The 23,695-nt window shown below is 39.3% G+C and overlaps 1 protein-coding gene across 2 annotated transcripts in view; it reads right to left on the bottom strand.

Annotated features, from left to right (window-relative positions):
• Positions 1-6,720: 6,720 nt before the first annotated feature.
• The window catches only part of MCM9 (minichromosome maintenance 9 homologous recombination repair factor), a 48,948-nt gene continuing 31,973 nt past the window's right edge, over positions 6,721-23,695 (bottom strand). For both annotated transcript variants that reach the window (XM_038132556.1, XM_038132557.1), the window contains exons 8-13: positions 21,092-21,266; positions 18,676-18,878; positions 17,396-17,599; positions 15,841-15,923; positions 11,063-11,208; positions 6,721-8,959 (exon numbers count right to left, since the gene is read on the bottom strand). In XM_038132556.1, the coding sequence (XP_037988484.1) occupies positions 7,450-8,959; positions 11,063-11,208; positions 15,841-15,923; positions 17,396-17,599; positions 18,676-18,878; positions 21,092-21,266 (2,321 nt within the window). In that variant the 3' untranslated portion in view covers positions 6,721-7,449. The remainder of the gene's footprint in view (positions 8,960-11,062; positions 11,209-15,840; positions 15,924-17,395; positions 17,600-18,675; positions 18,879-21,091; positions 21,267-23,695) is intronic.

Here is a 23,695-nt window from a genome sequence, read left to right on the forward strand (position 1 = left end):
CAGAGCTGAGGAAGGTGTCCAAACGTCCAGGTCTGTGGGAGTCCATGCCAGGGAGAACTGCTGAGGTGTATTAGGTTTTTTGGCCTGATTATAGAACCATAGAATGGTTTGGATTGGGAGATACCTTAAATGTCATCTAGTTCCAACCCCCCTGTCATGGGCAGGGATTATCTTCCACTAGTTCAGCTAAAGCTCCATCCAGCTGAGACTTGGCCACTTCCATGGAAGAGGCACTCACAACTTCTCTGGACAATTTGTGCTCACCACCCTCAGAGTGAAGAAGTTCTTCCTAATATCTGATCCAAATCCATCCTCTTTCAGTTTGAAGCCATTCTCCTTTGTCCTGTCACTGCTGTCCTTGTATCAAGTCCCTCTCCAGCTCTCTTGCAGCCCCTCTTTAGGTGCTGGAAGGTGCTCTAAGGTCTTCCCGGAGCCCTGTCTTCTCTAGGCTGAACAACGTGAATTCTCTCTGCCTGTCTTCACAGGACAGGTGCTTCAGTCCTCCGATCATCTTTGTGGCCTCCTCTGGACCTGCTCCAAACAGGTCCAGAACCTTCATAAGCTGGGTGTCCCAGAGCTGGATGCAGCACTGCAGGTGGGGTCTCACCAGAGAGGAAGAGAGGAGGGAGAATCACCTCCCTCCACCTGCTGGCCACTCTTCTTTTGATGCAGCACATGAAGAAAGCACTCCGTAGCTGACTCCACGCTCCATGTTCCTTCAGTGCACTCATAATATTGGAACTAATTCTAAAAATAAGAAATCACGGTGTGACCCAGGCCAGGGCACTCTGTTTAAATATCATATGTCTTAGTTTGGTAAAGAGTATTTAAGGTCAAAGTTTGTGTCTTCATCATGGCTTACTGTTAAGTGCAATGGTTTCAGGTAACAAGGGCAGTGCTGACATGCAATATATTAAGAAAGAGTTTAGCATATCCTTTGATAAGTTGAGATTCTTACAATTATACTATGATTATTTCTTCCAAGAAACAGTGGTACTCAGAGATCTTTTTAATTACATTTTTAGCATGTAAGGACAGTATTCCTACCCAAGGAAATGTGATATAATTTTGCTGTTGTGATTCCTGGGAGCAGGGAAGAAGCAGTGCAGACAGCCATCGTGTTCAGTGACTGATGAGTATTTTTCTCAACAGTCGTCTCCAAGGACGTTTCCCTCAAGAAAAACATAATTGAAATTTTGGAGCTCCCTCTGCTGGTTCTATGGTAACTTTCAGGCAATCACTTTTCCTTCTCTCTGATTGTTCATTATCATTTAAATAATTAACTTCAGGTATTGTATTTAAAAAAAAAAAGTTACTACACAGCTTATTGGAGCACGTGTCTGTGGTAGCTGATGTTATATTGGAGAAAAATCTGACATTCCTCTAACAAAGAGAGAAAAGGTTTCTTTTTCACGTCTAGTTTCAGAATTTGCAAATGCACAGTCATGCAAGTATTTAGTGGGAGCACATATTCCTATCACTCCATTTTTCTACAGATTCCTAATATGTGTGCATTCATGTTATGTGACTGCTTTTATACATGTTAGAGTCTACCTTACTAAGTACAAACAAGGTAAACCAGGAAGCCAGAACTTATGAAAACACTGCACAAAACAGCACAAACTCATCCTTTACCCACCTCATTTAACTGTTACATGGTTGGGAATTTCCCTTATTTATATGCAAAAAAATTTCTCACCGTAGTGTATGCAAATGGCACTAAAGGGTTGCAGCTGAGAGTTTGCTGTTCTGAGATGGCTCACTGTGCCACACAACACAATCACAGGGGTATTTCACGTGCACCGTTTAAAAACCAGCCAAACAACAGAGAGAACTCAGACATCAGGAACAGGCCTTGTCCAAGGTATTGCTCAGGTTTCACTGCTTTCATTACCTTTAAAGAGAGCTCAGGGCCCTTAACTTCAAAAGGTAAAATTTCATTATATCCAAGTTTTTTTTCTGAATGGTGTCTGAAAATAGATTGTACAACTTTTCTTCCAGTTTTCTTGTAGCTAAAACACACTAGTTTCACAGTTAAGCTGCCATAAATTCCAACCAACCTGAGCTCTGCACATCAACTGGATCCTACAAAAAAAATGATAACAGCTGATACAGCTCTCAATAAGGCTGATAAAATACTAATGGGAGAGTAATAATGTAATTACAGGAATGGCTGATTAAATCAAGATAACATTTAACAGAATAAGGTAATTTCAAATCTAATTATTATGTCAGATTATATATCATCATTTCAGTGACACCAAGAGGTGATTAGAGATGGAACTTTAACTTTCAACTTTTTAACAATTTATTTACATTTCTTTAATTGCTAATATAGAAAAAACCTTCCTATTTTTTTGTGTGTTTATTGAGAGAACCTAGAATATTTTGAATTCCAATTTTCTTGAAGAAAAGGATTCTTTTAAAAGATTAGAAAGGTACTTAGTTCTGAATATTGACAGCTGGATAATGGACCCATAAGTACATGCTGCTGAGCTGAATCTCGTGAAGGTTATTAGAAAATTATCCCACTGAGGTCACTGGAAATATTCTTTCTGATTCTGGCAAAAACTGGAATAACGCACTAGTGACTTTAAAGTTTTCAATCTTCCCAACGTTTTATGGTGTATTTAAAATAATTTTGGCTTGGGTCTTTTTTATTTATTTAAACTAGGAAGAGATCTTTCAGTGATGCTGTTAATCACTAGCTACAGAGTATAGCAGAGACATCAGACATAAATATTCAGAAACTATAAGCCACACACTGTAAAAAGTATTTTTTACCAAAAAAGTTAATTTGCCATAGGGAAATTCAGGGGAAAGTTTAGAGGAAATTTATTCTGACTATGAAAGTTTCTGAGGTCAATCTGTGATCCAAAAGAACCTTATACTAATCATGGCTGTAAAGCACACAGACCTTTGCATTCAAAGACACTTTTACACCTCCACATTGCCATGAAAGAGGGAATGGAGTAAAGCTGCTGTCCTGGCAGTGTTGAGTGGGAGTGAAGCTGGTGAAGCTGCATATAGAGCTGTGAAGCTTCAAGTAGAGCTGTGCTTCCAGACCACTGAGATGGACTAGAAGCAGAGCTGCAGGTGCAGCTGCTCAAGTTGCTGACCACTTCTCTCATGTTGAGGCTACAGAAGTGCTCCTTTTCTTCCTTGTGATGTTTTGTTCTGACAGATGAACAGTGGGATATGGCGAGTAGGTGCCTTGAATGGAGAAAGAAAACCCTTCCAGAGAAAGACAAGTAACATTTCTGGTGGTGCACTCACCTAGGATTTGGCAATGAAGATAAGCAACATAAGGCTGCTGCTGAACACAGAAGATGACTACATAAGGGAACTTGCAGCTCCCACTGTTCTTCACCCCTGCTTTCTGTTGCCAGGGAGAACAGAGTTGGAATAATGTTGACAGCAGTAACAGGATGATTTGGAACTTGGTACCTGCTATTCAGAAGGTGCCAACACCTTGTGAGTGATCATGGTAATGCAGGTATTGCTTGTAGGAGCTTTTCTGTTGGGGACTGTGATGACACATACTTCTTTCCTTGCCTTCTTACATGTGCTAACTCTCTCATGACTATTGAGTTAAAGTTAGGAAATGTTACTGATTGATAGGTCACTGCTCCAAAGGACATCTCTTTGTAAACAACATTGCAACCATACATGTTATTTGTACAGTAACATCTGCATTTTAAACAATATGCCCTTGTTATGCATGTATTTTTGTGTATGTAGGTATACAATAATACATATAGAAATACTATGTGCACACCTGTATTTGCACACATTGGCTCAGAACAGTCAAAATTGACAAAAGTCACAATTTCACTCTTTTCTAAAATAGCTGTGCTTCTTATTAAGTAAAGGACAGTGTTATTCCTTGGAACTATTAATATTCTTCTGTCTTACAGGAAGAAAAGTATTGATAAGCAAAGACACACCAGATCCCTAAGGGAGATGACATAATTATTATTCATTATTAATGAAGCTATTGCCTCATTCACATGAAATACAGAGCACTTAATTCCCTACCTACCTCATCTTCCCATCAATAAATACATTCACTCTAGAGTGGGCTATTATATATCCTCACTTGGGACATCTGTTCACATGGAATCCACTAACGAGAAGTTTCAGTTCAGTTTGACTTTGCCTTGTCTTTGCCTTTAGCTTACTTGGTTTTGTAATCCTGGTGCACGTCACTTTATGATATTTAACTCATTAACTCATGTATCCAACAAGAATCACAACATTTAGACTACTTAAGAATAACATGAACAACAAGCAAACTCAGCCATGGAGGGTTTTCTTCTGCTTGCCAGCTATTTAGAATGAAAAGCAGCACACAAAGGGGAATAAGACTGTGGAGGTCAGCACAAGAACATGTTAGCAGAGGAGCTCAGCAACATGGCACACACTCCCTTTCCAGTTCAACTTCTGCCACATTTTTTTGTAGCATGTTTAAAATTTTCATACTGCTGGAAAGAACTGAAGGCTGTTTTTGTAAGATGTTTACATGGCAAGGGATTCCTATTCTGGGTTGTTTTATAAGCTTAACAACTAGGTATCTGCTCCAGAAGTCCCGTAAATAGGATGGGCAGTACCTCCCAGGGGAGCTTTGGAGGGAGCTGCACTGACATGGAATGACCAGGCATATATATTCTCCTTCCATGAACACAGCTTAATAAAATACTAGTGTAGTCAATAATAATTGATTTGATAGACCATAGACTCAGAGGCAAGTGATAAAACAGATAATGGTTCAGTGCGTGGCCAGGAAGACAGGCTGACAGGAAGTGACTCATCTGCCCCTTGACTGCACAAAGCACTCAAAAAGAAAATTCATCTGTAGGTTAGCCCAGCAGACTGTCACTGCCATAGTGCTTTAAATTCTCCAATCATTGGGCTATTGTAGCACTCAAAAAACATTAAAACTTGTGATTATTTGTGGGGGAAGTTGGTTTCTAAAGGGAAAGGAAAGAAGTTAGCAATGTTCCCTGCCAAAGCACTGATAGATGGGTTCTGTAGCAATGGCAACAGTGAGGGAGAGAGTAAATCAGCAGCAGGTATAATTTTCTTATTATTGTGAGCTCCTCATTTATCTTGGATGCTCTGAATTCATGCTGTGAATCAGAAGCAGTACCACAACAGTAGTATTTCTACTGATCTGGTAAAGAACAATCTCAGCAGTACCTGCTTTTCCAAATTTATTCTTTATGTTATCCCTCACATTTGGGTGAATAGGACCTGTTTGCAGAGAGCTTGGAAAGGCAACAGTACTTTTCCTCCAGCAATATAGAAAAGATGGGCCTTTCTGCAAGCTCAATGGAATGTCCCTGTGCCTCCTCTTCTTTGCTTCTAAATGGGAAATCTCAAAAACCTCTGCTCAGTAAAGAATCACTGTTCCATTTCATAAAGTAGTAGGCTGACTACTTCTAATCAGGGGGGTCTTAAAAGTTTCTTTTTTACTGATATACTATCTAGCATATTATCCAACAAAAACCAATCACCAGTAAGACACTACCAAAAACGACAAATTCATTCTACCTAAATTCTACAGTCTATGTCTGGATTCAGCTGCCTAAAACATATCTAAGTGGCAGATAGTGACCCAACCACACTCTTTCCAGAAAGTCTGGAAAGTCTCCAGGGCATTATCAAACTTGTCCTAATGTGCTCAAACTTTCTATTTTTAAGGTTGGAAGCTTGGCTAGTAAAGACAGTAGCTATGTTCTGGCTTTGCACTGGCCAGCCAGTAACATCCATCAAACCCAAAAACTAGGAAAGAGGATTTCTGACTGTAAAAGAGACCACCATGCAAGCGGCTGATGCCAAAAATTCAAGTGGGAAGACCATCACAAATGTTCATGGGTCCAGAATTCTTGACCCTTCTTTCAGGGCAGACACAGCACCCTGTAGGATATGTCTGATTTTCATGGGCAGTAGTTCATGGGTGCACATCAACCTCACCCTGGCATAGGTGTGAGGAGGAACATGTTAGGGTGGCTCTGTGCTTTGGGAGGGAGATGGATGAATTCCCTTTGTTTTGGACGATGGCACGTTTCCAGTGGAAGAACTACCACACAATCAGTCTGGACAGCAATGTTTCTGTCATTTTGCTGAACTCTGAACAGTAAGCCAACACTATCCTTAGTGTGATAATTTCAGTGTGATAATTTCACTGTACCACTCTGATGTACTTGGGCCTCACACTCCCTCAATTCTCTGAAATTCTGCAGTATTTTAACTCACCCGGTTTCAAATGAGCTCCTTCTAAGCAAATCAAGAGAGAATCAGATTTTTCTGCTAGCAGGTCTCCCAAGGGATTTACTGTGCAGTAAGCAACCATCCTATTCTCTGTTTACCTTGCAGGTTATAACAAGAATATTCTGCGGAGAATTCAAACAGAGAAGAAACATACCAGGCAAATCACTAGAAGAAAATTAAGGCTTACCTTTCTCTGTAAACATATAATGCATTAGTAGATTAACTTCCCATTAGACAAATGTATGGCACAAGATGCAGCATGCTATAGAGGACAAACTGCAGATCAGAGGCAGCAAAACTCTAATAATAACTAAAATATCCAAGTAACCGAGACTCAGTAACCGAGCTACACTAGGGAAGCTCTTCACTGTGCTGCTAGGTTTGAAGTGTAGTTTCTCTGCCAGGGTTTAATGCCTGCATTAAAATTACCCTGGTTACTGACAACTCCCATTCAATCACCTGAAATTCATTGTCTCTGCAGTGGGGAACTTGTGTTTATTACAGAGCTGGGTTTTGATAAAATGACCCAGAATACAGACATGGATATCTGAACCAGTGTATTTAAAACCAAAAGTAAAAAAGAGAAACAAAAAGCTCTCAATCTGTGATTTCAACATCAGTTGTGTGACAAATCAAAGATGAAATAAAGTTGTCATGATATTCATAATACAGAAACATTTACCATAGCATGATGATAGAACACAATATTGGTTACTATGCTGAGACAAATTGCACATACAGATGAACAAAATATAACAACATAGCTTGAGTGCCATCATTTTTCCAAAATGGCACAGTCAATTGGAAGGACAAGCTGAATAATGTGTAGTTCTAACTGTTACATGAAATAAAGGATAAAGTCAATTAAGACTGCTCTTCTGCAAGATCGCTCACTCTGGACACACAAACATAACTATACAACTCTTTAGAGTTCATCAGTTCAATCAAAACAGTGAACTGAGACAAACAGCCTTGGGAAGAGTTTAGAAAACTAAAAGCCAAATCAGGCCTGCAGCACACACAGTTCTTGCTTATGTAAAGTATATGGCCCTTAAAGAAAGTATGTTCACAGGTCCAGGATAGTTCTATTAAATGCTTTGAAAACCATGCATACAAGTGATAGAAGGGTGAAGATTCAGAAGAACTGCATGTTAAGTAATTGAGAGGATATAAATTTTACTTGCTTGGATTTTTCCTAACCTCTTTATCCCAATCAAAATCTAATGTAGCATCATCTAGCTTTGCTATGGAGAAGAGAGATGTCTTTGTGACCATGCTGGCTGTACTAGAATTTCCAAATGCAAAACTCTTCCTTTTGCTAGGATTGCTCACGTGCAACTGCAGTGATGGGCTGTGGTTTTCCTTGCTGGTGTCATTCTTAACAGCAGAAGAGGTTTCTGATTTTGCCTCAGGACGTGATACAAAGGAGAATGTGGACAGCTTAGCTAATGTGCTGGAGCGCACCTTCCCTGTGCTTGGACCACCCAGTTTCTCCTCTGCCTCCCTTTTCTTCTCAGTGGGTGGAGGTGACACAGCATCAAAACCGACATCAGAGCATATTGCTGCACTTTCTCTGATCTCTTTCCCTAAGGCCCGACTCTGCTGCTCTTCTTCCTCTTTATTATCAATTGATCCTTTTTCCAAACTACATTTTCTTAAGCGAGTCAATGTCATCTTGCTTTTCTCAGGTGGGCAGCATTCTTCTGGAAGCTGCTCTCCCTGGAGCCGCTCTCCTGGCTTAAAAATAGTTTCACTTGGAAAATGAGAAAATCCTTCATTTGTCTTCTCTGAAGAATGACCAAGCTTTGTCCTTGGTCTGAAAGAAAATTTAGCTAGTTTAGCAGCTGGGGGACTTCCACTTTCTTGCTCATGGGAACTCACTACCTTTGTTTCCTTCACTACTTGATCTTTACTTCCTTTTTTTATGGAAACTGCTGTACCTTTTGCTGCTACTGATACGCTGTTCTCTTCTCCTAGCACAGAATCTGCATCACTTGAGAAATCTGGCAGGCCAGAGGCAGGTAATACTGAAGGAAGGGTCTTTGCCTCAGAGTCCTGTGTACTTGTAAAGAATCCATATGACTTCTCCCTGTGCAGCCTCTTCCAGCTTCTAGAAGCATGTTGTCTAATAACTGAATCCTGCACACTAGCACTTGGTGCTGGGTCTGTAATATTATCTTCTGAAGAAGAACAATTGTGTTCTTCAGTCCTTTTCCTCCTTAACTTGGATACTTTGTCCTTTTGTTTCAGAGAAGCATGCATATCCACAGCTGCTGATGACTCTCTTATTCCATTTTGCTTCCTTGGTATTGAAGCAGAACTTTCTTCAGAACTTGAAGTTTTTGAAGCCAAATTATTTGGAGATATCTTGGGCACATGAGACCTCCTCTGAGAATTTTCTTCAGCATCAATGCTGCTCTCTTCCATGCTGTCAAACCATGCCAGGCTGCTTGTATTTCTGTTATTACCACGTGCTGGGTTGCACGAGGGTTCTAGATTAATATTCCCTTCACAGCTGCCTTCAAGCAAAGGTGTCTGTGGTCCAGAGTTATCCCCTTCTTGATTTGAAGGTTCTGACTGAGACCTTTGCTTTGACTGCCCAAATGCATCCTCATTTGAGCACCTTGTGGTAGTACTGAAATTCGTTTCTTCAGGCTGCTGCTGGAATGAATTTTCCTTTTGCAATCTATACAACGAAAAAAAAAAAATAGCAAATTAATTTTCTTCCTTTTTCTTTATTCATTGCATTAGTGATACATAATATGCATGACTGGTGGAAAGCTACAAATAATGTAAGTCACAAAATATATTATTAAATTTCACATACAGCTCTGAAAGCTGGTGTTGCAGTCAGTGATCTTTCAGCACCTTTCACAGTAAGTGGCAGAATTTAGAGTCCCCAATAGAAGGCAGGCAGATGGACAGAGAAAGCAACCACCTAAACTGCATTTCCTTGGGAAACCAAACAGAAAAAAAAAACCAACTGAAACAAAGAGCTTTGCACTACTTACAATCATTGCTAGAGTCCCTTACAGGTTTTACACATTCTGTAAGTCTATCTTCTAGAACAGGAACGTAATTAAATCTTATCCTGAGACAGGTAAAGTCTCACATGAGTTATTGGAATGGAAAACCTGGGTATTACTTGGAACAGTGGTTGTTTTTGGGTTTCTCGCATAATCACTATATACTCAACATGTCAAAAACATGATAGAATGAAAGCATCTCAAATCACTTATAAAACTTAATTATCACTGTCTTTGGCCATCAGTATTATCAGGGCCCTCCAAAACAACAGAGGTGCTTGAGTGAAGGTTCCCTCCAATGTCAGAATAGCTGATGTTCTGTCTATTGTACCTAAACACATATTTTCCAAGGCAGACAGCAATCTGGTTTTTGCTAAACAGTTTCCCTGCTCTGGGAAAGATATAACACTATATAGACAAGTATAGACATGCTTAGAATAATTACTGTAATTGTTTACTAACATGTATATTCTTAAATTTTTAAATGGAAAGTGGTAGAAATTACATGACTCATCAGGAAGGGATGAGATATATGATACATGCTTGTTTTATTGAAATATAGTTTAGGGGGAATGCATGGAACAAGTCTTCCAATACAGAATGGGCTGTTTTAAAGAGGACATTAATTTAGCATTCCCTAGGCTGCTTAAGAGAGGGAAGAAGAAATCAGCTTCATTTGCAGCAGAAGCCATTTGGTGGGATATTGGGAAAACCTTTATGGGCATTGGGTGGAGCAATCATGGAAGAGACTAGAGAATGGCAACAGAAAATCCTCATCATTAGAAGGCTTCAGAGCAGATAATGTGAGCTCCTGCCAGGAAGGTCAAACACAGCCTTGATCCTCTCTTTGTATTTGATCTCCCATCCCATCCTGCTTTTCTATGACCCCTATGAATTACCTCTGTTTTAAAACTAGCTTTTGTCTGTCTGTTGAAGATGTCTCATTTTCATCTGTTTCTTTTGACTCTGTGGTTATTTAACACATCATTACTATAAGTTACAAAATAAGTCTCAAAAATATTCAAAGGAAAAGTGAATCTGTTCCCATTAATTTCAACAAAATTAATCTTTTATCTTCCTTTAACTGTAAGAAAAAACAAGTTTCTTTAAAGCCTAATCTCATTTCAGGAAGAAAATGTGGGGGTTTTTTTAGTTTTTTTTTTTTTTTTAGTTTTATTTCCTTCCAATTCTAGGGTTTTTCTCTCAGGTTAAAAGTTAGAAGTTTTAATGAAAAGTTTTCTATATATAACAACAAATAGGTTTCCCAAAGGTTATTGCAGTGAGCTGAAAACTACAGCTGCAACAGTGAAAATTCCAGCATGCAAAAAAGAAAAATCACCCAAAAGAACAGAACTTTGATTCAGGCTTACATTTTCCATTAACAGAAAGGGAAGGATCCTGACAAGCCCAATACAAAAGGTGGCTTAAAAAATCATGAAGGAGATCTGCTGTATTTTACCAAACAAGTAGAAAAAAGTTATATAAAATTATTTGCTCAGCTACAGAATCGAGTATTTTGACTCTAAGATGCACTTTTGAAACTCATCTGAGTAACTAATATTGAGATATGAGTTGGGAAATCATTAAAATATTTGTAAATTCTATAACCCAGAGGCAAAACTGATCTTGTGATGATCTCTGAGTGCTACTATAAAACAATCATCCTGATTATCCATGTCCTCTAAAGGAGTGCCTTGTAGATACTATTGTGAAACAAATTCTGTTTCCCTTCTGAATTAGTTTGTTACTTTGTGTATTACAACCTGTCAAGTCTTTGTAGCTCTTTGTGCAGAAGATCTTTCAGCTCCAGCCGCTCCAATATGATTTCACACTGAGTTCGGTATTGCTCCATTGGATTTTCTGGAAATGAAGTGTGTAAGGCATTGATGCCTCCAAGAAGTGCACCTCCCTATGGCACCAAGGAGATAAAAAAAAAAAATAATTGGAAACTACCTTTATTATTAAATACCAAATTTAAACAACAGAGACACGCTATCCGCCATTCTCTCTTAGATATTTTAAAGCTTAAGGTAGCAAATATTTGCTAACTGTATCCACACAAATAATCCTTTTAGATCTGCTCACGTGGTCAAAATTGTTCATAGACATAAAGCAATTACATGACCAAGCCTGCAGTTTAGTCATACTTGTTTATTTCTATTGACACGTGGAATGGGAAGTCCACCTCAAGCTTGAGAACATCATGACTGAAAATTAAAATTAAAATTGAAGATATTCCAAATATGTTGTAAAAATTGTGCCCATGTAAGGAATTTTTTTAATTAAAGAAGTTTTGACTGCTTGAAATTTTCATTAGCTTTGCCTAATTTCTTAAAGGAAAAGACCTGGATATTAAGACTTATCAGCACAGGGTAAATTATTGGGCAGAAATATTTCTGAATAGCATTTTTAAAGAGTAACTTATTATTTGTGAATAATTCCAGTGAATCATAAGTGATTTTCACCTGGTACAGTTTTTGGTGTATGTTGTAAAAATGAAGCTGGCTTTTATTCAGAACAGAGCATCTGCACAGTGATTTGTTCCACAACAAATAATCTAGAATAGCTCTGTAGTTAATTGCTCTTTGGAAAAAACACCTCATACCACAAACCCTCTATTTTGCCACAGATTAGTTAACACTGACCATTCCTGTCTAATGTAGAAAGCTCAACACAACTGATGAACAAGATGTGTATCAAATGCCATGGACACAACAGCAAAAGTCAATCAAGTCTCGAGATCCTGAAATTGGTACCCATGGCATCATGAGGATTACATGTCTTCAACTGTGGGCATTTCCAGTTCTTCTATTTCGCAATGTTAAAATATTATATTTAAAAAATTATGCAGAAAACCATCACTCTGTGGTTAATCAAAGCTCTCTAAAACTACAACATGCTAAAATTAAGGCTGTCCATGCAACCTTTAATGCATCCCACTGAAGTTACCACTTGGGGTTTTTTTCAGCCATCACTTCAGAAACATGATAGATTTGTTCCACATAGAAGCACCAGTCTCTTGGCATGGAAAAGGCTCCAGCAGAACCCCTCTGCTGTATTTGCTTCAGGAAGGTTCATAGGGAATGAGGCAGAGACTCAGACTCTTGGTTAGAACAATAAAAAGCAGACAAGGAGGACCAGATTCCACCTCTGATGCTATGTTCCAGTTCTTGTGATTCAGAAAGAGCCAGTCAAGAACAGAAAGAAAATAAATCTCTAAGTGGGATCCTGACATAGTATGTGCACAGAAGGAAATTGTGGACAACAGGAAACGTGCTCTAACACTCAAAGTGCTGCTACTCTGAAACTGGGGCCCCAACCATCTCTCAGGGATATGATCTAGTGGACAATTTCTTCTGGATTGTACATAATTCAGCTCCAGATCAGAGGAGCAGCACCATCCCATCACTTCACAAGGACTGTGTTAAGATAGGTGAATTGGTGCTTCTGAAATATTCAAGGCCATTGGAGATGAATTCCAAAGAAAAATACTTTAAGAATATTCCTTTACAACAGCAGGTAATAAACAAAATACTGAGCAAAACACTGACAAAAGATAGTTGCATTCAGACTGAGTACTGTCAACATGTGACCTAAGGACCCAGTGGGAAAAAAGAGGACTACGTGGTTGTATATCCTGAGATATACAGCCATGGATTACAATAATGTCTTGCCCTCACTGACATTTCAGTCCTTTGCTTGGCCATCACAACGAGCTTCGTTTAAATACTGTGTGTGCATGTGAAATTCTAAATGAATTTAAGACATCTATGAAGTTTCATTCCTGTGCTGCAGCTCATGTCTCTGAGATACCTGCCCCTCTGAGATTCTGAGATACCATTCTGAGTAGAGGAAGGAAACCATATGACAAAACCACAGCAAACTGAGGGCAGAGGAGCTTAAACAGAGAAAGTATTACAGGAAAAGTTAGTGGAAAGGAAAGGTGTAAAATGCCTAGGGATGGAAAGACAAATTATAAAAAGGAGTAAAAGGAGAGGGATTGGAAAGAGAATAAACCAAAGATGGAAACATGACCAAGAGAAGGAGGGAGATGATGCCAGCAAGAGAAAATAAGGCAAACGATCAAGCCAGGGGGGTTTGGAATATGCTCACAAAAACAAAGTAGGAAAGAGAAATAGAAAGGTGAATTAGAGGGGGGAAACGAAACAAAAAACTCCAATGAAGTTGGTTGATGATGAAAATGTGAGTCTTCCTTCCCAAGAGAGCTCACAAGAAATATCCAGTCACAGAAGAACTCTGAACTTCCATTTTATACTGGCAAGAACATGACTTATTGTAGAAGTCGCAAAGACAGTGTCAAAGAGGGAGTTTGCTGAGCTAAAAGGTGTCAGCCAGTACTTCCAGAAGGATACTGGCACTTCCTCATTTACAATTTCATTCTAGAAACTGCCAAATAATCAGCAAACACAGGTTGTATCTGTACAAAGTGTTGTGGTTTTTTTTTTCTATAGAAGGAATCTATTTCTGAAAATAAACTTTTGCATGCTACTTCTATCTTTTTTTTAATAAAACAAATAAACCATTTCCTTCAAAAATAAATGACTTGAGTGATTATTCATACTTATCAGGAAGAAAGTAAAATCTGACCTTAAATAGCAAATCTCAAATTTGCATTTTCCTAGCAAAAATGAACACGTTTGCCTACTTGCTCATAAGAAGCTAAGAGTGGAGCAAAGATGGTAAGCATACCAAATACTCCTCGGTAATCTTCTGCAGTCATATATCAGGCAAATTTCTCACTGACTCTTATTAGACAAAAAGTTTGTACACAATGTAGGGGGTAGACCCTGGCCAGGGGAACCTGCAGCCCTTGAGGGCAGGACAGTATAAAAATGCAACGGTGACCCACAGTTAAAACAATTCTTTTACATTCACTTGTGCTGATCAGATAGAGAGACACAGAGGGGATACATTCATTACTATTATTATTATTATTATTATTATTATTATTATTATTATATACATGGGTTTCACTTTTTGATCTGTTACAAAAAAAAAAAATCAGTAATTCAGAGTTCTTATATTCACAACCATATTAATTTGAAACCACTATCCCATCAATTTTCCATATAGTTAATTACAGGTTTAATTACAACTAATGAAGACTAATGTGGTATCTTCTGCAGTTTCAACAGCTTCATATTTTAACGCTGATGCAGGGCTGTCATTGAAAAGCTAAGTTCTTCAAAACAGTGCAAGATGAAGTGCAGCAGACAGTGAAATAATGTTCCTACTTAATAAGGTCAGTATTTTTGAGATAAATTCCTGTAGTATTTTTGAGATAAATTCCATTTGCAACATTGTGCAATAGATTATCTGTGGCACAAACTGCAATTGGTCTCTCAACCCTCACTGAAAGGACAAGGGAGATCACAAGTGCCTACCATATGTGACTTGTGCATCTATCCTGAAGAGCTTTGTCCCAAAAAAAAGGATCATATCAACTTCCACAAAGGTCTTTCAGGCCTATTGAACTAATAGGTGCACTGTAAAACTGTTTAAATTTGAAAATATTCAAATCAACCTATACAGAAACATAGGAAATGCCATTTTGGATCAGACCAGCCAGCTGAGTAGCAGAGTACACCATCTCTGACATAGCCAAACCCAAACATTTCAGATGTGCTAAAAATCCCCATACATAAAACTTTGGATAATCTGCTTATGGTAATTTTTTTCCTACTCCAAAGCCTGAAGATTTATTTATCTGCAAAATATTCTGTCTGAAGTAATAGTGTCTATATTATTTTCCATATTTCTACTAAAAAAAACCCCTTATTCAGATTCATGTTTCTTTTACTAATTCTAAATGTGCTGCTTTTTCAACATTCTAGTAATAATATTACAGTAAACTAAAATCTAACTCTTCACATTTTTTCAATGCTTTTTTGCATAGAAACATTACATAAATCCATGTAATAACTGGAATGCATGATTTTCAGACCAATCAAAGTTTTGGAATTTTAAGGTTTCTAAGAATAAAATTTGCCTTCTAAATGTTCTGAGTTTTATACTATTGCTACCAAAATAGTTTAAAATTATTTAATGGCAAAATAAATTGTCGGAAACTGTTAATTGCAGGAAACTGTTTGAACTTGCTCCAAAGAATGATTTGATTCTCTCATACCTAATTAATGAGTGACTATATAATATAATGGAAGAAAAACCTGTCACAGGCTATTAAACACAGTGATATACACACAATTTGTGCCTCAAAATGCCTTTAAAATGTAGACTAGCAAAAGCCAGCAGTATGCAAAACTTCACTTAGACTGCATAGTCTATAAAAAGGATAGCAGGCCTTTATCCTAATCCAGATTTTTCAGTATAATTTCTGTTTAAGGATTTTAACAATCAAGATGGACTAAAAAAGACTTGTCAGAGTCTCTGATTGCCTACTTTGCATGAATCCATAAAATCCTTTCCAAAGAGAAGAAGGGAGCTGGCACATGTCTACATGTAAAACTGAATCCCTTAAATGTGGTATTGCAGCAATGGCAATGTCTTCAAGAAACCTTACCTGCATAGAAGATTCCATCACTGACACTACAGTTACAGCATCTTCCAAAGTCACAGTATCCCTAAACATCAACCGGGCATGAGCTATCAAAAATAAATGGGTGCAAGTGTTACTGAAGTCAAAAAACAATTTTTTGGTTTTTTTACTAGAAGGAACAAGCTATTTCTCCAAATTTTTTCAGCCCTCAAACACTCATGCATAGGCATAACTTAAAAATAAATACAATTATTTTGATTCAATGTCAATTTCAACAGAAACTGGAAGGACTAGTTTTTCTAGTGAACAATGGGGTGTAATTTTCAAATTGCAGTTACAGTGACAGAGTAAAGATGCTTAAAATTCTGCTGTGAAAAAATGTAAAGTGCTGGATATCACAACACGTGTGATATGAAACATCCTTATCTACACAGGCACATGTCATCACCACAGAGTGAAAAATAATGTTTAACTTTCATGACAGGTAAGAAAAGAATTTATTCCTCTACCTGGTCCGTGTCAGAGATTTGGTATTATTTAAAATGCTTTTCTCTACAGTAGCTTTATTTTTTCTTCCTTCTCTTTCTTTATTCAGCAAAATAAAAGTGATTTTTGTAAATACATATAATGCAAATAATTTACCACATGAAGCCTTTTTCCTAATTGGCATGGAAGCACACTCAGTTCTTATTCAGCAATAGAAAGACATCTAAATAATACTTTAAAAGAACAAAATCCTACTAAAAGCCCCAATCTCATGAACTGATAAGAAGGGAAGAAACACTGAATGGGAAAATTACATGTGAATCTTGAAAAGTTAGGAATGTCTTTCACTTAAATGGAGAATGTCTTTCCCTCAAAATAGAGAACAAAACACAAACATCTAAAGTAGGAGGCGCTACACTTCCATTTATGCTTGCTATACAAAATACAGTACATTTTTCTAAATTCATCCTGAAAATATTTGAAATGCCATTTTATAAAATAAAACCATGTTAAGACACAGACTTACTGCTTCCTTTGGGTTCTTTTTGTATAAATGAAATATGACTTGAAGTCAGAGTTGGAAATTTTTGAGTTGTATGGCAAAATATGGGCTTGACTACTAAAACTTCAGGAAACAAAAAATATGTTATCTTTTATGTGATATTAAATTTAGGATTATTAATACTTAAGAAAAAAATTTCTTATTTTGTTACATTAATTTCAGAGTAGAAGCAAATATTTGACTCAAATGCAGCCAAGAAAATCCTGAGATTGCCTCTCATAAGGACACATAATTTCTGAGATTTTTCTCGTGAATGTGACTTCTTCCAGAGGTTTCAATATTTATTATATATATGAGAATGTCAAAATTAAAACTGGCTTTGATTGTCTAAATGTAACACGCTTATTCACACCCAAAATCTCCAACCCCGAGGCTCTTTAGATGAGAAGGATAAAACAAGATCATACAAGAATCACCTATCCCTACCTCCACGGAAAAGCTGCTACTCTGCTTACTGGCTATAATTATACTGTTCTATTCCTTTCATAAAGGTTAATTGTTAGCCTAAAAATAAAAATGCCAAGGCCTTACCTTCTGCAAGGCGTACCAGGCTCTCCAGCAGGCGGATGGTGGTGCGGGCAGCGTTCCTGCAGTCACTCTGACGCTGCATCTGATAGTAGCGAACAAGGATCAGGTTGCTCTCATCAGACAATTTTGGCTGTATGCTTTTTATAAGGCAGAAGTAGGTCTTCATCTTTTCCATGCTCCAGAGCTTCTCTGATCTGCTTGGGCAGCCTGCATTACAACACCCTTGTCAGTAATTCTATAACAACAGACATCAAGCTGCTTCCTAAGAAGTCCTGCTAAATAGACAGTTGACTATGAAAGACACATTACTGTACTTTTGGGGCACACTGGCTGTCTGTACACTAGTCCTCAAGGACTTGGTTAAACTCCAGGGCAGAATTTTACACACCCTCCGATCCCTCCCCTATCAAAATCCACAGTAAAGCCTCCAGTAATTTCTAGAGAACTGCTGTCAGCCTCACTGCCCACCAGATGGTACAGGCAGCGCCAAGTGCTCAGGAACTCCTTAAAATGGAAGATGCTACGAGTGTATGCACCTCCTCTGGCTGTCTTACCCTTACCTACTCGGTTGCAGCCAAGAGCCACCTGCCATATTCTGAACATTTTTTGTAGGGAAATATTTTGGAAAGGAAAGGAAGCTAGCTGAAGAAGATCCCTCTAACCACTTCTTCTGTAAAGGGGATCAAAGCCATCTTCCATGATGTGGATGGGGAAGGGGCTGGTCAAAATCAAATCACACTGCCTTCCCTCATTCCAGAGCACAAAGCACCACATGGGGAATGCTACTGCTCATTCTTTGAGCCCTGCAGCACATACATCTCTGAGCTGTTCTGCCAGAATTAAGTTTCTGATTAACAGCAAGTACAATTGCAAGGCATGTAGGATCTGCAGATCAAACACTGTAAAGGTGTGAAATGGAAACAATCCATTTACTGAGCAGCCTGGGCTGAAATCTCTTATAAATGATCCCAGAGTAAAAGTAGAGGGTTCACAGCTCACCCCTTTTAATTAATTAGTGATCTCTCTGTCTTACTCCTACTTGAAGAACAACCATACAGCAGAAAACCACCGTGACAAAAATATAAACACTAATTATTTGAAAGATTCAAGAATAGCAAACTAAAAAAATGGAGGAAAATAAAAAAACAAACCAAACCAAAAAAAAAACAAACAAAAAAACCTCCAAACAAACAAGCAACAAAACCAGAAAACCAACCAACCAAATAAAAACCACCCCCAAAAATACCCAACCCAACCTTATGCTTTAAAAATACTACTCTTACCTTTATTTTGCAAGATGAAGGATGAAATTATGTGGTCCCATTCCTCATTCTTTGTATCTAACAATACTAAAACCAGGTCAAATCTGCTCAGCAGGGGACTGCCAAGAGCTATGTTGACAGAGACAGACTCATTGGGGTCATAATGGCCTTTAGGGTTTGTTGCTGCCAGGATAGTTGTCCTTGTGCTAAGCTTGCACACCAAGCTAGAGAAAGGTATGGTGAACATTATGGTTGAATTAAATTGGATAGGGAAAAGGATTCCAAAATGTTTAAAAACTTTCGTGGTTTTATCCTATAAAGAGCACATCTTATCTTGAAAGACCATAAGACCTAAACAATGTACACAATTGTGGTATTAATATTTATTATAAGTACAGCATTTTTCAGTCAGAGAATAGCAACTAGACAGACAGTGATCTGGATACCAAGAAGCACCAACCAACATTGCCACAAATAGTCTCTGTATACAGCTAGATCCTTAAATAGTGAAAACCAACACTACTTTTCAGAAATAAATATTACATTGTAGGATTGTACAATATACAAACACTTCTGAATGTTGGAAAGCAACATTTTAGCTTAATTCATATTTTAAGAGAGCAAAATAAAATGTGACATGAATGGATGTTGTATCCCTGTGTATAAACAAGAATATGAACCCAAGTTAGCAGTGATGGCAGCCACGTCAACTGAAACAGCCATTTTCCACTCTTAACCATGATGTCCTACCATGTGCTTGTAGATATGGGGAGAGATTATTTTTACTCTAGTAGTCCAAATGCACTCTTTTTGGGTAAGGCAGCAGCAGAAGCATGCTAACTTTGGTTTGTCACTGAGCTATTTCTAGTCAGCTCCTGAGTAACTGCTGCCTCACGTCCAAAGTTCTTCTGTAACTAAGAGGAAGGACCACAGATCTTCCACTAGCTTATAACCAACATGAAAAAAACTTATTCGCCCATGCACCAAAATAAGACCTAAATTAACAAGGTGCTTAAACTATGTGTGCTAAGTTACTACTCAAAAAATTCTCATTATATGTAGTCCTTAAAAGTGACCAACTGTGTTTGGGTCTATCAAATCCAAACAACTGCAACAAGGAGCTCAGCTGAAATATGTTCCTGTCTTACTAAGGAGACAGGACCATATTGATCCCAAGTATTTGTGCCCTGCTGGCAAAAGCTGGTAATTTCCCAGGTGAGAGCACCATGACCCTGAGATTAGCTCAATTGGTAAGAGCATAGTGCTAGAAACACCAAAGTTGTGGGTTTAATCCTCACACAGGCCATTCACTTAAGAATTGGATTTGATGATCCTTGTGGGTTCCTTTCAACTCAGAGCATTCTGTGATTATTTGTCTGCTGTCTGATGAAGAGGATGGAGATGTTTAGAATAAAGGAGGGACATGATCACTTAGAGAAGCCAAGATACGACTGGAGCAAGAGCTGAGTGGAAGGTGACAAGAAGGAATGTGGAAAGGGTGACGCCTTTTGAGTAGCAGAGATTTCAGAAATACCAGCCAGGAAATAATTTGGGCCTGAATAAGAGCTGCATATAACTGACAAATTGAAATATGAGCTCAAAGATCCAAGTGGTGGGCAGGGGTAGTGGGGGGATAGCAGATTTGAACACATGCTACTTTTAAAAAAGAAAGGGAGGAAATTAAAGTAAACAGGAGTTTATGCCACGCCCAACATATAAAATTCAGCAGCCTGCAAATCTCTTGGAAAACACAGCAGCCTCAAAATCTCCTGATGTGCTTTGGTTACCAAGTAATATTACTGGATTTTACAGGACAGGAGGACATAGCCTCAAGCTGTGCCAGGAGAAGTTCAGGTTGGACATCAGGAAGAATTTCTTCACTGAAAAAGTGGCTGCCCAGGGAGGTGGTGGAGTCACTATCCCTGAAGGCATTCAAGAATTGGCTGGACATGGCACTTAGTGCCATGGTCTAGTTGACAAGGTGTCGATCAGTCATAGGCTGGACTTCACGATTCTTGAGGTCTTTTCCAAACTTAATGACTCTGTGATTTTCTGGTTTTGGAAAAATGAAGATCCACTTTCTGAATTGCAACAGAAAAAGTCACAAAGCTTCTCATTTCACATAGGATTATTACAACCACTTGCAGCAAAGGGCAAGAAAAAGCATGCCAAGTCTTAGTAGAAAATTACCTGGCCTATAGCAGGAGATTGAAAACCCAGCAGTGAAGAGGGTATGTATTTATTCTGATTGCTTGCAGCCTCTAGTCTAGTGCACTGGCCTATGAAATGCTGACTTGTCTAGTTTAGGAACATTGTTGACAACAAAACTATTGCATACAATGAAGAAAACGGATATGTTTAATCAGCATCCCTCCAACATGTAAGTACAAGAGAAAAATCTCATGTTGTTTTCTCACGTGCTAACAATGCCACTTACCCTGCCTTTGCAACACTGATGGTTTGTTGCTCCATTGCCTCGTGGATACTGGTTCTGTCATGTTCCTTGATGCTATTGAACTCATCAATGCAACAGAGGCCTCCATCTGCAAGCACCAGTGCTCCAGCTTCCAAATTCCACTCCCCAAATTCCTTCACAGCAGTCACTGTCAAACCTGAAGAATCAGATACTTCAGTCAGTCTCTTCCTTAAAATGGAGGAGTAAACGTGAGTGAAAGAAAGGGACCCAGCACAGTGGCTTGAGCCATGGACAGAGGGCAAACCAGCAGGAAAGCTCCATCATGTACTTCTTCCATGTAATTTGACTCATTTTACAGCTACCAGCAAACAATCCCACTAGTGCTGAGGTGGGTTAGCCTGGAGCTGTGGAGCAGTTCTGCTAAGCTTCCCATGCTTGGATTGTGACTTGTTTTAGGACTTTGTTAAATGAAGAAAAGGGATTAGCATACAAAGACTAAATCTGGCAGATCATACTGAAAATTGGGGCAAAGGCAAAGATTGCAAAATTATGGAACAGACCCATTCAGGTCCTCCTCCACATCAGCTACTAAAATGGACAGAAATTTTGGAGCTGCAAAGCAAAGTTTGGGGGAAAAAAAATTCAATTGTCATTCAACTCATGGCCCCAGAAAGTGGAGTCAAATTTATCCCTTAAACTAAGGATATTAAATTTCTTTGTGAGTTTTTGGTTTCCTCTAAGCATTAAAGAAAAATGAAAAACCAAAGATGACCAATGATTAAATGGGGGAAGAAATTTAAAAAAAAAGGAAGAAATAAAAAACCACTGGGTGGATAGCCAGTCAAAACCCCTGCACAACTGTAGAAACGGCCACTCATTAGCAAGTATGTGCAGCTCCCTCCAATACTTCTATTCCCTATTTCCACCCTTCTTCTCTATCTTTAGCTCTTCTTTTCCATTCCAGTGTTCAGCTCAAAATATCCTAGTAGTTGACAAGCTGCAACCAGCCTAAAATCTCCTGGAATTCTATAGCAAAACCTGCACAAGAATCTCCCCTGCCTCACCATTTGGTTCAAGGCTGCAAAGAGACCTTCTCATCACTGTGCAGCCCACCACACTACCTATTTGTTTGCAAATGACCAGCAAAAAGTTACTGGAATTAAATGCTTCCTGATGACAAAATAGGTACTTCAAATTCTAATAAGGAATCTGCCCGACCATGTCCAATCTTTCCTGGTTTTCCTGGACTGTGTGCCAAACACCGTGGGCGATCAATCACCCAGCAGAATCACAGAGCACTAGGCAGTATGAGAGCCTGGCTGCGCATTTATTTCTGAATATTGTGGTGGGGGTACACAACTTGCAGCCCCGGAGCCATGGGCACTTTCTGCTCTCCCCGTGCCGTGAGGGACGTCACTGGCACTGCTGTGTCACTCTGCTCCGCGCTGTCCCCCGTGCGTGGCAGCCATGACACGGCCTCTGCTGCAGGCTCCTGCTGCCACACAAGATGGCTTCCCGGCCGCACACAGGGCCCTCTCACTGCCAGTGCTGCTGCACGGGCAAAATGTCCTGTCTGGTAGTGCTTCAGGGCACCCAAGCATTCTACAGATAGAGGAAGGGGATGGCTTCCTGACAGCGTGGCAGTGTGACAGGCACACTTCTTCCCTGCACAGCCCCTCTGGGGTGGCCTCTCCAGACGCAGCCCTCGGGGCCGTGCAGCCAGCCCGTCCCAGCCAGCACCCACCAGCAAAGGCCGCTGTGCTCAGGGGCTCCCCAGCCAGCAAGGTGCTCTATGCCGGCATGGATATCCCTTGCCAGAGGCCAAGAGGTCTCTGCCGTGGGCGGCAGGCTTGGGCTGACGAGCCTGGCACCACTGCCCAGCCCCACTGCCCTGAGCCGGGGGGGCTCCTGGCACCCGGGACACCAGCAGCACCCAGAAACAGGAAGATAAACCCCCACCAAACAAAGCGTAACAAAACCCCAAAGAGCTGAAATGGCCCCAAACTGAAAGTGCCCCTCCGCACATGGTGGAGCCCCACAGGCAAGATGGTTTAGCCTGTGAGTGAATCACTGCTTTCACGCTTCTTAGGGGATGCTGAAAGCTTAATGCACCTTCCTACTTGATTAGACTCATTTTGTGCATTCTGACAGCAAAAGTGGTTGCTCTGAGAGGTGTTGGGAACAATTTCATCATGAGTGCTGGACTAAGAGTAGTTTAATTTTTCACTCTTCCCCAGCAGCCAGCATTGCAGTTGCTGTTTATACAATTCTGCACAACCTTAGCATATGAAAAAACCACTTAGGATTCTTTTAAACACTTCTGAATCTTCCCTTTTATAACTGAGGTTAAATAAAACTTTAAAATGAGTTCTAATTGCAAGCAGGTTTTTGTCTTGTTGAGATACAGTGCTTCTTTAACATTTTTCCTAAAGTAAATGGACAAAATACTAGGTTTTGTCCCTATTCTACCCACAGTTCTAATTTAGTTATGATATTTTGCCCTACTATTCTTCCAGCCTCAACTTTCAGCTTAGGGCACTTTCCAAGCTGGATGTGGTCTTAAACATTGTTTACAACTTGCAGACGATGAAAATTTTGAAAGGAAATTACTTTCTTGTTCAGCTC

The sequence above is a fragment of the Motacilla alba genome, chromosome 3 (genome assembly GCF_015832195.1).
Source record: "Motacilla alba alba isolate MOTALB_02 chromosome 3, Motacilla_alba_V1.0_pri, whole genome shotgun sequence".
Classification (NCBI taxonomy): Eukaryota; Metazoa; Chordata; class Aves; order Passeriformes; family Motacillidae; genus Motacilla; species Motacilla alba.